Consider the following 13,312-nt stretch of genomic DNA (forward strand, 5'->3'; position numbering starts at 1 on the left):
GTTTCATGTTACATCATTGATTGTTTTGGGTTCCCTCCCCATAGTGCCCAGTAGTGTATATACTTTTAATATAATTTTAATATATTTTTATACAATAAATATTTTGTACTCATTTCTGGAGTCCCATCTACTTGAATTATCTGGATCGCTAGCCAGTATTTGGCACCCCTGAGCCTGATCTACAGAGCCTGGTACGGCTCTGGAGCATGTGAGTGAGAGTCATATGTTCATTTACTTTCCATCAGTCATTATACAGTTTGCACTATGTTGTTTTTTTATTTATTTCTTGTCTTAGTCCATATCCCCATCAAACTCTACGCTGTCTGTATTACAGTCAAGTTATATATTGGTAATATTACTCCTTTCTTTTGCTGTGACTACATTGGGGAGGTGTATACACTGGTACATGTTCTTTTAATTGCATTACTGTTATTTGGTGCACAAGGGAAGCACTAGAGTACTGGTTACACCGATTATTGTATATACCTACTGTCATCAATTCAGTGAAGCGCCCACTCACTATTCCCTATCATTTCTTATAACAATGACTGACAGGGAGCTAAGATGGAGGTGACTCTCTCTATACTGACTGCCAGGTGTAAAGGGCGGAGCTTATAACAATGATTGACAGGGAGCTGAGATGGAGGCGGCTCTCACTATACTGACTGCCGAGTGTAAAGGGCGGAGCTTATAACAATGATTGACAGGGAGCTAAGATGGAGATGGCTCTCTATACTGACTGCCAGGTGTAATGGGCGGAGCTTATAACAATGATTGACAGGGAGCTAAGATGGAGGTGGCTCTCTCTATACTGACTGCCAGGTGTAAAGGGCGGAGCTTATAACAATGATTGACAGGGAGCTAAGATGGAGATGGCTCTCTATACTGACTGCCAGGTGTAATGGGCGGAGCTTATAACAATGATTGACAGGGAGCTAAGATGGAGGTGGCTCTCTCTATACTGACTGCCAGGTGTAAAGGGCGGAGCTTATAACAATGATTGACAGGGAGCTAAGATGGAGGCGGCTCTCTCTATACTGACTGCCAGGTGTAAAGGGCGGAGCTTATAACAATGATTGACAGGGAGCTAAGATGGAGGTGTCTCTCTCTATACTGACTGCCAGGTGTAAAGGGCGGAGCTTATAACAATGATTGACAGGGAGCTAAGATGGAGGTGACTCTCTCTATACTGACGGCCAGGTGTAAAGGGCGGAGCTTCTAACAATGATTGACAGGGAGCTAAGATGGAGATGGCTCTCTCTATACTGACTGCCAGGTGTAATGGGCGGAGCTTATAACAATGATTGACAGGGAGCTAAGATGGAGGTGGCTCTCTCTATACTGACTGCCAGGTGTAAAGGGCGGAGCTTATAACAATGATTGACAGGGTTTTTTACATTTTATTTTTCACACCTCACAAATACACATATTCATTAAACATAGGGATTCGTATTATTATTAGTGTTCGTAGAGGCAGGTAAATATATATCATTACTGGTAAGATGACTGGGAATTCAACCTCGGTTTCTGTTCTAACCACCCACAATAAAAGTAAATATAATATAAATGTCGGGTAGTGATCGTTCCATGTTACCTCCCCACCCAGCATCACATAGACCCATGATTATTCACACGTTGCAGTGCTGGTGTAACTGTCTCTTTACGTTGCAGTGCTGGTGTGACTGTCTCTACGTTGCAGTGCTGGTTTAACTGTCTCTACGTTGCAGTGCTGGTGTAACTGTCTCTACGTTGCAGTGCTGGTGTAACTGTCTCTATGTTGCAGTGCTGGTGTAACTGTCTCTATGTTGCAGTGCTGGTGTAACTGTCTCTATGTTGCAGTGCTGGTGTAACTGTCTCTACGTTGCAGTGCTGGTGTAACTGTCTCTACGTTGCAGTGCTGGTGTAACTGTCTCTACGTTGCAGTGCTGGTGTGACTGTCTCTACGTTGCAGTGCTGGTGTGACTGTCTCTACGTTGCAGTGCTGGTGTGACTGTCTCTACGTTGCAGTGCTGGTGTGACTGTGTCTACGTTGCAGTGCTGGTGTGACTGTCTCTACGTTGCAGTGCTGGTGTAACTGTCTCTATGTTGCAGTGCTGGTGTAACTGTCTCTATGTTGCAGTGCTGGTGTAACTGTCTCTACGTTGCAGTGCTGGTGTAACTGTCTCTACGTTGCAGTGCTGGTGTAACTGTCTCTATGTTGCAGTGCTGGTGTAACTGTCTCTATGTTGCAGTGCTGGTGTAACTGTCTCTATGTTGCAGTGCTGGTGTAACTGTCTCTACGTTGCAGTGCTGGTGTGACTGTCTCTACGTTGCAGTGCTGGTGTGACTGTCTCTATGTTGCAGTGCTGGTGTAACTGTCTCTACGTTGCAGTGCTGGTGTAACTGTCTTTACGTTGCAGTGCTGGTGTGACTGTCTCTACATTGCAGTGCTGGTGTAACTGTCTCTACGTTGCAGTGCTGGTGTGACTGTCTCTATGTTGCAGTGCTGGTGTAACTGTCTCTACGTTGCAGTGCTGGTGTAACTGTCTCTACGTTGCAGTGCTGGTGTAACTGTCTCTACGTTGCAGTGCTGGTGTGACTGTCTCTACGTTGCAGTGCTGGTGTGACTGTCTCTATGTTGCAGTGCTGGTGTAACTGTCTCTACGTTGCAGTGCTGGTGTAACTGTCTTTACGTTGCAGTGCTGGTGTGACTGTCTTTACGTTGCAGTGCTGGTGTGACTGTCTCTACGTTGCAGTGCTGGTGTGACTGTCTCTACGTTGCAGTGCTGGTGTGACTGTCTCTATGTTGCAGTGCTGGTGTAACTGTCTCTACGTTGCAGTGCTGGTGTAACTGTCTCTACGTTGCAGTGCTGGTGTAACTGTCTCTACGTTGCAGTGCTGGTGTGACTGTCTCTACGTTGCAGTGCTGGTGTGACTGTCTCTACGTTGCAGTGCTGGTGTGACTGTCTCTACGTTGCAGTGCTGGTGTGACTGTCTCTACGTTGCAGTGCTGGTGTAACTGTCTCTATGTTGCAGTGCTGGTGTAACTGTCTCTATGTTGCAGTGCTGGTGTAACTGTCTCTACGTTGCAGTGCTGGTGTAACTGTCTCTACGTTGCAGTGCTGGTGTAACTGTCTCTACGTTGCAGTGCTGGTGTAACTGTCTCTATGATGCAGTGCTGGTGTAACTGTCTCTATGTTGCAGTGCTGGTGTAACTGTCTCTATGTTGCAGTGCTGGTGTAACTGTCTCTATGTTGCAGTGCTGGTGTAACTGTCTCTATGTTGCAGTGCTGGTGTAACTGTCTCTATGTTGCAGTGCTGGTGTGACTGTCTCTACGTTGCAGTGCTGGTGAGACTGTCTCTATGTTGCAGTGCTGGTGTGACTGTCTCTACGTTGCAGTGCTGGTGAGACTGTCTCTATGTTGCAGTGCTGGTGTAACTGTCTCTACGTTGCAGTGCTGGTGTAACTGTCTTTACGTTGCAGTGCTGGTGTGACTGTCTCTACGTTGCAGTGCTGGTGTAACTGTCTCTACGTTGCAGTGCTGGTGTGACTGTCTCTATGTTGCAGTGCTGGTGTAACTGTCTCTACGTTGCAGTGCTGGTGTGACTGTCTCTACGTTGCAGTGCTGGTGTGACTGTCTCTACGTTGCAGTGCTGGTGTGACTGTCTCTACGTTGCAGTGCTGGTGTGACTGTCTCTACGTTGCAGTGCTGGTGTAACTGTCTCTACGTTGCAGTGCTGGTGTAACTGTCTCTACGTTGTTGCAGTGCTGGTGTAACTGTCTTTACGTTGCAGTGCTGGTGTGACTGTCTTTACGTTGCAGTGCTGGTGTAACTGTCTCTACGTTGCAGTTCTGGTGTAACTTTGTCTCTATGTTGCAGTGCTGGTGTAACTTTGTCTCTATGTTGCAGTGCTGGTGTAACTTTGTCTCTATGTTGCAGTGTTGGTGTAAATCTATATCTCTGTGTTGCAGTGCCAGTGTAACTCTGTGTCTCTTCCCTGCAGTGCTGCATTGATGACTTTGAGGAAATAGTCAAACTGTTACTTGGTGCTGGAGCTGACGTAAATGCTTGTGACAGTGAGCTGTGGACTCCTCTACATGCGGCGGCTACCTGTGGCCATCTGCACTTGGTGGAACTCCTCATCAAACAGTAAGACAGTCGATGCTAAAGTGACACGTGGCCCAAATAGACATATCCACTCCACAAAGTGACACAGGGAATATTGTAACATAGCCAGACTCTGAGCAGGTGGGAGTATTGTAACATAGCCAGACTCTGAGCAGGTGGGAGTATTGTAACATAGCCAGACTCTGAGCAGGTGGGAGTATTGTAACATAGCCAGACTCTGAGCAGGTGGGAGTATTGTAACATAGCCAGACTCTGAGCAGGTGGGAGTATTGTAACATAGCCAGACTCTGAGCAGGTGGGAGTATTGTAACATAGCCAGACTCTGAGCAGGTGGGAGTATTGTAACATAGCCAGACTCTGAGCAGGTGGGAGTATTGTAACATAGCCAGACTGAGCAGGTGGGAATATTGTAACATAGCCAGACTCTGAGCAGGTGGGAGTATTGTAACATAGCCAGACTCTGAGCAGGTGGGAGTATTGTAACACAGTCGGATTCGGAGCGTGTGGGAGTATTGTAACATAGCCAGACTCTGAGCAGGTGGGAGTATTGTAACACAGTCGGACTCTGAGCAGGTGGGAGTATTGTAACACAGTCGGACTCTGAGCAGGTGGGAGTATTGTAACATAGCCAGACTCTGAGCAGGTGGGAGTATTGTAACACAGTCGGACTCTGAGCAGGTGGGAGTATTGTAACACAGTCGGACTCTGAGCAGGTGGGAGTATTGTAACACAGTCGGACTCTGAGCGGGTGGGAGTATTGTAACACAGTCGGACTCTGAGCAGGTGGGAGTATTGTAACACAGTCGGACTCTGAGCAGGTGGGAGTATTGTAACATAGCCAGACTCTGAGCAGGTGGGAGTATTGTAACATAGCCAGACTCTGAGCAGGTGGGAGTATTGTAACATAGCCAGACTCTGAGCAGGTGGGAGTATTGTAACATAGCCAGACTCTGAGCAGGTGGGAGTATTGTAACACAGTCGGACTCTGAGCAGGTGGGAGTATTGTAACACAGTCGGATTCGGAGCGTGTGGGAGTATTGTAACACAGCCGGATTCGGAGCAGGTGGGAGTATTGTAACATAGCCAGACTCTGAGCAGGTGGGAGTATTGTAACACAGTCGGACTCTGAGCAGGTGGGAGTATTGTAACACAGTCGGACTCTGAGCAGGTGGGAGTATTGTAACATAGCCAGACTCTGAGCAGGTGGGAGTATTGTAACATAGCCAGACTCTGAGCAGGTGGGAGTATTGTAACATAGCCAGACTCTGAGCAGGTGGGAGTATTGTAACATAGCCAGACTCTGAGCAGGTGGGAGTATTGTAACACAGTCGGACTCTGAGCAGGTGGGAGTATTGTAACACAGTCGGATTCGGAGCGTGTGGGAGTATTGTAACACAGCCGGATTCGGAGCAGGTGGGAGTATTGTAACATAGCCAGACTCTGAGCAGGTGGGAGTATTGTAACACAGTCGGACTCTGAGCAGGTGGGAGTATTGTAACACAGTCGGACTCTGAGCAGGTGGGAGTATTGTAACATAGCCAGACTCTGAGCAGGTGGGAGTATTGTAACATAGCCAGACTCTGAGCAGGTGGGAGTATTGTAACATAGCCAGACTCTGAGCAGGTGGGAGTATTGTAACACAGTCGGACTCTGAGCAGGTGGGAGTATTGTAACACAGTCGGACTCTGAGCAGGTGGGAGTATTGTAACACAGTCGGACTCTGAGCAGGTGGGAGTATTGTAACACAGTCGGACTCTGAGCGGGTGGGAGTATTGTAACACAGTCGGACTCTGAGCAGGTGGGAGTATTGTAACACAGTCGGACTCTGAGCAGGTGGGAGTATTGTAACACAGTCGGACTCTGAGCAGGTGGGAGTATTGTAACACAGTCGGACTCTGAGCAGGTGGGAGTATTGTAACACAGTCGGACTCTGAGCAGGTGGGAGTATTGTAACACAGTCGGACTCGGAGCGGGTGGGAGTATTGTAACAGATGGGCTATGTGTTCAGAAGATTCAGGTAGTGGGGCGGGGGGGGTTCCCTTCTAACTAAAGGCAAATTCAACTTTCATGTGTAAATCCGTAGCTGTATTCACCTTTCGGTTTCTTTCACCTTGCAAACTGGTAAAGCTGTCTGTAAATAACTCTTTGTTCTGTGTTTTTATAAATCTCTTTCACAGCAATGCTAACCTCCTGGCAGTCAACTCTGATGGGAACATGCCATATGACTTATGTGAGGATGATACCACGCTGGATCACATTGAAACAGCGATGGCTGAGCAAGGTACCCATCATACCTACCATCACATTCTATTCCCCGATCCTTTCCCCTCACTCTGTCTCGTTCCGGTGCCCTCGTCCTGCCTCACTCCCCTCGCCCTGCCTCGTTCCGTTCCCCTCGCTGTACCGGGTTCTTTGCTCTGCCTCGTTCTCTTCCCCTCGCTCTGCCTTATTCCTCCTTCCTCTCCATGCCTCTTTCTGTTCCCCTCACTCTACCTAATTCTGTTCCCCTCGCTCTGCTGGGTTCATATATCCTTGCTCTGCCTCGTTCCGTTGCCCTCGCTCTGCCTCGTTCCGTTGCCCTCGCTCTGCCTCGTTCCGTTGCCCTCGCTCTGCCTCGTTCCGTTGCCCTTGCTCTGCCTCGTTCCGTTGCCCTCGCTCTGCCTCGTTCCGTTGCCCTCGCTCTGCCTCGTTCCGTTGCCCTCGCTCTGCCTCGTTCCGTTGCCCTCGCTCTGCCTCGTTCCGTTGCCCTCGCTCTGCCTCGTTCCGTTGCCCTCGCTCTGCCACGTTCCGTTGCCCTCGCTCTGCCTCGTTCCGTTGCCCTCGCTCTGCCTCGTTCCGTTGCCCTCGCTCTGCCTCGTTCCGTTGCCCTCGCTCTGCCTCGTTCCGTTGCCCTCGCTCTGCCTCGTTCCGTTGCCCTCGCTCTGCCTCGTTCCGTTGCCCTCGCTCTGCCTCGTTCCGTTGCCCTCGCTCTGCCTCGTTCCGTTGCCCTCGCTCTGCCTCGTTCCGTTGCCCTCGCTCTGCCTCGTTCCGTTGCCCTCGCTCTGCCTCGTTCCGTTGCCCTCGCTCTGCCTCGTTCCGTTGCCCTCGCTCTGCCTCGTTCCGTTGCCCTCGCTCTGCCTCGTTCCGTTGCCCTCGCTCTGCCTCGTTCCGTTGCCCTCGCTCTGCCTCGTTCCGTTGCCCTCGCTCTGCCTCGTTCCGTTGCCCTCGCTCTGCCTCGTTCCGTTGCCCTCGCTCTGCCTCGTTCCGTTGCCCTCGCTCTGCCTCGTTCCGTTGCCCTCGCTCTGCCTCGTTCCGTTGCCCTCGCTCTGCCTCGTTCCGTTGCCCTCGCTCTGCCTCGTTCCGTTGCCCTCGCTCTGCCTCGTTCCGTTGCCCTCGCTCTGCCTCGTTCCGTTGCCCTCGCTCTGCCTCGTTCCGTTGCCCTCGCTCTGCCTCGTTCCGTTGCCCTCGCTCTGCCTCGTTCCGTTGCCCTCGCTCTGCCTCGTTCCGTTGCCCTCGCTCTGCCTCGTTCCGTTGCCCTCGCTCTGCCTCGTTCCGTTGCCCTCGCTCTGCCTCGTTCCGTTGCCCTCGCTCTGCCTCGTTCCGTTGCCCTCGCTCTGCCTCGTTCCCCTCGCCCTGCCTCGTTCTGTTCCCTCGGCTCCCTTTGCTCGGCCTGTTTCCCCTCGCGCTCCCCCTCGCCCTCCCCCGTTCCGTTGTCCCTCGCCCTCCCCCGTTCCGTTGTCCCTCGCCCTCCCCGTTCCGTTGTCCCTCGCCCTCCCCGTTCCGTTGTCCCTCGCCCTCCCCGTTCCGTTGTCCCTCGCCCTCCCCCGTTCCGTTGTCCCTCGCCCTCCCCGTTCCGTTGTCCCTCGCCCTCCCCGTTCCGTTGTCCCTCGCCCTCCCCGTTCCGTTGTCCCTCGCCCTCCCCCGTTCCGTTGTCCCTCGCCCTCCCCCGTTCCGTTGTCCCTCGCCCTCCCCCGTTCCGTTGTCCCTCGCCCTCCCCTGTTCCGTTGTCCCTCGCCCTCCCCGTTCCGTTGTCCCTCGCCCTCCCCCGTTCCGTTGTCCCTCGCCCTCCCCGTTCCGTTGTCCCTCGCCCTCCCCCGTTCCGTTGTCCCTCGCCCTCCCCCGTTCCGTTGTCCCTCGCCCTCCCCCGTTCCGTTGTCCCTCGCCCTCCCCCGTTCCGTTGTCCCTCGCCCTCCCCCGTTCCGTTGTCCCTCGCCCTCCCCCGTTCCGTTGTCCCTCGCCCTCCCCGTTCCGTTGTCCCTCGCCCTCCCCCGTTCCGTTGTCCCTCGCCCTCCCCCGTTACGTTGTCCCTCGCCCTCCCCCGTTCCGTTGTCCCTCGCCCTCCCCCGTTCCGTTGTCCCTCGCCCTCCCCCGTTCCGTTGTCCCTCGCCCTCCCCCGTTCCGTTCCCCCTCGCCCTCCCCCGTTCCGTTCCCCCTCGCCCTCCCCCGTTCCGTTCCCCCTCGCCCTCCCCCGTTCCGTTCCCCCTCGCCCTCCCCCGTTCCGTTCCCCCTCGCCCTCCCCCGTTCCGTTGTCCCTCGCCCTCCCCCGTTCCGTTGTCCCTCGCCCACCCCCGTTCCGTTGTCCCTCGCCCTCCCCCGTTCCGTTGTCCCTCGCCCTCCCCCGTTCCGTTGTCCCTCGCCCTGCCCCGTTCCGTTGTCCCTCGCCCTGCCCCGTTCCGTTGTCCCTCGCCCTGCCCCGTTCCGTTGTCCCTCGCCCTGCCCCGTTCCGTTGTCCCTCGCCCTGCCCCGTTCCGTTGTCCCTCGCCCTGCCCCGTTCCGTTGTCCCTCGCCCTGCCTCGCTCCCCTCGCCCTCGCTCTGCATCGCTCCGTTGCCCTTGCCCTGCCTTGTTGCCCTCGCCCTGCCTTGTTGCCCTCGCCCTGCCTTGTTGCCCTCGCCCTGCCTTGTTGCCCTCCCTCTGCCTCGCTCAGTTGCCCTCCCTCTGCCTCGCTCAGTTGCCCTCCCTCTGCCTCGCTCAGTTGCCCTCCCTCTGCCTCGCTCAGTTGCCCTCCCTCTGCCTCGCTCAGTTGCCCTCCCTCTGCCTCGCTCAGTTGCCCTCCCTCTGCCTCGCTCAGTTGCCCTCCCTCTGCCTCGCTCAGTTGCCCTCCCTCTGCCTCGCTCAGTTGCCCTCCCTCTGCCTCGCTCAGTTGCCCTCCCTCTGCCTCGCTCAGTTGCCCTCCCTCTGCCTCGCTCAGTTGCCCTCCCTCTGCCTCGCTCAGTTGCCCTCCCTCTGCCCCGCTCAGATGCCCTCCCTCTGCCCCGCTCAGTTGCCCTCCCTCTGCCTCGCTCAGTTGCCCTCCCTCTGCCTCGCTCAGTTGCCCTCCCTCTGCCTCGCTCAGTTGCCCTCCCTCTGCCTCGCTCAGTTGCCCTCCCTCTGCCTCGCTCAGTTGCCCTCCCTCTGCCTCGCTCAGTTGCCCTCCCTCTGCCTCGCTCAGTTGCCCTCCCTCTGCCTCGCTCAGTTGCCCTCCCTCTGCCTCGCTCAGTTGCCCTCCCTCTGCCTCGCTCAGTTGCCCTCCCTCTGCCTCGCTCAGTTGCCCTCCCTCTGCCTCGCTCAGTTGCCCTCCCTCTGCCTCGCTCCGTTGCCCTCGCCCTGCCTCGTTCTGTGCCCCTTTCACGTGACGACATTCAGCGCCATAAGTTGTAAATGTGTTGCCATCTCAGGTATTACCCAAGAAAAGATTGAGGCGGCACGAGCAGCCACCGAGCTTCAGATGGTGAAGGATATCAGGCACTTGGTGGAGGTGGGCTCTGAGATTAATGTTCTGGATACTAATGGGACTAGTCTGGTAAGTTTGGTGTGCTACTTTGGGTGCTGATATCAAGTTTAGTGATTTGGCTCATAAACCATAAACTCATATTCCAAAGGCAATGAAAGTGAAAACTGTACCTTTTATATCTGCGTTTCATGGCCAAGCTCACGTCCAGACTGATTCATGCTTTCTTTGTCTCTGAAAGCAATATGTGTGTGTCTCTTGTGAATGTTTCAAGAGATCTGGTATGTGTCCAAAGATTTTGTGCCATTTTCATTCAGTATGACATTCTTCATTCCACCACATGTTTCTGGATCCTATATCGATATGTCGGCCTCTGCAGCCCACAAGTTTCTGTGTTCCCTGGGTCTCTGTGTTCCCTGAATCCCCCTCTCCTGGGTCTCTGTGTTCCCTGGATCCCCTTCCCCTGGGTCTCTGTGTTCCCTGGATCCCCTTCCCCTGGGTCTCTGTGTTCCCTGGATCCCCTTCCCCTGGGTCTCTGTGTTCCCTGGATCCCCTTCCCCTGGGTCTCTGTGTTCCCTGGATCCCCCTCCCCTGGGTCTCTGTGTTCCCTGGATCCCCCTCCCCTGGGTCTCTGTGTTCCCTGGATCCCCCTCTCCTGGGTCTCTGTGTTCCCTGGATCCCCTTCCCCTGGGTCTCTGTGTTCCCTGGATCCCCCTCCCCTGCGTCTCTGTATTTCATGGATCCCCCTCCCCTGGGTCTCTGTGTTCCCTGGATCCCCTTCCCCTGGGTCTCTGTGTTCCCTGGATCCCCTTCCCCTGGGTCTCTGTGTTCCCTGGATCCCCTTCCCCTGGGTCTCTGTGTTCCCTGGATCCCCTTCCCCTGGGTCTCTGTGTTCCCTGGATCCCCCTCCCCTGGGTCTCTGTGTTCCCTGGATCCCCTTCCCCTGGGTCTCTGTGTTCCCTGGATCCCCTTCCCCTGGGTCTCTGTGTTCCCTGGATCCCCTTCCCCTGGGTCTCTGTGTTCCCTGGATCCCCTTCCCCTGGGTCTCTGTGTTCCCTGGATCCCCTTCCCCTGGGTCTCTGTGTTCCCTGGATCCCCTTCCCCTGGGTCTCTGTGTTCCCTGGATCCCCTTCCCCTGGGTCTCTGTGTTCCCTGGATCCCCTTCCCCTGGGTCTCTGTGTTCCCTGGATCCCCTTCCCCTGGGTCTCTGTGTTCCCTGGATCCCCTCCCCCTGGGTCTCTGTGTTCCCTGAATCCCTTTCCCCAGGGTCACTGTGTTCCCTGGGTCTCTGTATTCCCTGGATCCCCTCCCATGGGTCTCTATGTTCCCTGAATCCCACTCCCCTGGGTCTCTGTGTTCCCTGGATCCCCCTCCCCTGCGTCTCTGTATTCCATGGATCCCCCTCCCCTGGGTCTCTGTGTTCCCTGGATCCCCTTCCCCTGGGTCTCTGTGTTCCCTGGATCCCCCTCCCCTGGGTCTCTGTATTCCATGGATCCCCCTCCCCTGGGTCTCTGTGTTCCCTGGATCCCCTTCCCCTGGGTCTCTGTGTTCCCTGGATCCCCCTCCCCTGCGTCTCTGTATTCCATGGATCCCCCTCCCCTGGGTCTCTGTGTTCCCTGGATCCCCTTCCCCTGGGTCTCTGTGTTCCCTGGATCCCCCTCCCCTGGGTCTCTGTGTTCCCTGGATCCCCTTCCCCTGGGTCTCTGTGTTCCCTGGATCCCCTTCCCCTGGGTCTCTGTGTTCCCCGGATCCCCCTCCCCTGGGTCTCTGTGTTCCCCGGATCCCCTTCCCCTGGGTCTCTGTGTTCCCTGAATCCCCTTCCCCTGGGTCTCTGTGTTCCCTGGATCCCCTTCCCCTGGGTCTCTGTGTTCCCTGGATCCCCTTCCCCTGGGTCTCTGTGTTCCCTGGATCCCCTTCCCCTGGGTCTCTGTGTTCCCTGGATCCCCTTCCCCTGGGTCTCTGTGTTCCCTGGATCCCCCTCCCCTGGGTCTCTGTGTTCCCCGGATCCCCCTCCCCTGGGTCTCTGTGCTCCCCGGATCCCCCTCCCCTGGGTCTCTGTGTTCCCCGGATCCCCCTCCCCTGGGTCTCTGTGTTCCCCGGATCCCCCTCCCCTGGGTCTCTGTGTTCCCCGGATCCCCCTCCCCTGGGTCTCTGTGTTCCCTGCTCTGTGCACACAGCTCTGTATGAATAATTTAGTGGCCTAGAAGCTGCTCTTGTCTCCTTCAGTTTCATGCTGCTTCCTTTATAATGAGCAGTTCGTTTCCCTTTGCGTGGGTTTATTAATAGGTGAAATTTATGGCTGAATAATCAATGACAGGCTCTGCACCATGTCCTTTAGATGACCAAATAATGTGCAAAACTGTGCACTTACCCGGCTCTTCAAAGAAAACCCACTTTGCTGTATGATGCCCCAGGGGCCACTCTTTTCTTTAATAGGTGGATTACAGATTGCCAACTATGTTACGTTAAAAGCAGATCCTTAGAAAGATAATACACAGACACGGTCCCTTCCTCATACACAGACACGGTCCCTTCCTCATACACGGACACGGTCCCTTCCTCATACACGGACACGGTCCCTTCCTCATACACGGACACGGTCCCTTCCTCATACACGGACACGGTCCCTTCCTCATACACGGACACGGTCCCTTCCTCATACACGGACACGGTCCCTTCCTCATACACGGACACGGTCCCTTCCTCATACACGGACACGGTCCCTTCCTCATACACGGACACGGTCCCTTCCTCATACACGGACACGGTCCCTTCCTCATACACGGACACGGTCCCTTCCTCATACACGGACACGGTCCCTTCCTCATACACGGACACGGTCCCTTCCTCATACACGGACACGGTCCCTTCCTCATACACGGACACGGTCCCTTCCTCATACACGGACACGGTCCCTTCCTCATACACAATCTGCGCGGAGCCCATGATTGGTGCTTTGTTTGACAGATGTTTCTCCTCTGTTTGTGTGCTGCAGCTGCACGTCGCATGTGCGAATGGGTACTTGGAAGCAGCAGAGCTCCTATTAGAACACAAAGCGATGGTGAATGCAAGGGACCAGGACGGTTGGGAGCCGCTCCATGCAGCTGCTTGCTGGGGGCAGGTTAGTTACTACCAAACCCTGTCCTACTGTTGTTATGGCGTCTCTGACACCTTTAACTCTCTTCTTTGCCCTGCTGTGGCTACCCCCCAAACTAACCTTACAGCCGATAGCTTTGCATGCTACTTTACTGACCAGATTGAACAGCTAAGGAAAGAATTCTCCCCACCATGCCATTCTTTCTCAACCACACGCAGATCATGCCTTTCCTACCCTTCAGACTTTCTCGCCAGCTACTGAACAAGAGGTAGCTGCGCTTCTCCTTTCCTCCTTGCCCGCTCGATCCTGTCCTATCTCACCTTATCAGATCTCTCCCCCCATGTCTTGTGCCTTCCTTAACGCACATCTTCAATTGCTCTCTCTCTCCCATATCCCTGCTCCCTTTTTCCTCAAAGCT

At 54.8% G+C, this 13,312-nt stretch overlaps 1 protein-coding gene across 1 annotated transcript in view; it reads left to right on the forward strand.

Moving 5' to 3' along the window:
* Window positions 1-13,312, forward strand: part of PPP1R16A (protein phosphatase 1 regulatory subunit 16A) — a 91,734-nt gene that overhangs the window by 47,630 nt on the left and 30,792 nt on the right. The window contains exons 3-6 of the mRNA XM_063450932.1: window positions 3,985-4,130; window positions 6,287-6,390; window positions 9,745-9,869; window positions 12,793-12,918. Of these exons, the coding sequence (XP_063307002.1) occupies window positions 3,985-4,130; window positions 6,287-6,390; window positions 9,745-9,869; window positions 12,793-12,918 (501 nt within the window). The remainder of the gene's footprint in view (window positions 1-3,984; window positions 4,131-6,286; window positions 6,391-9,744; window positions 9,870-12,792; window positions 12,919-13,312) is intronic.

This window comes from Pelobates fuscus, chromosome 4 (assembly GCF_036172605.1).
Source record: "Pelobates fuscus isolate aPelFus1 chromosome 4, aPelFus1.pri, whole genome shotgun sequence".
NCBI lineage: Eukaryota > Metazoa > Chordata > Amphibia > Anura > Pelobatidae > Pelobates > Pelobates fuscus.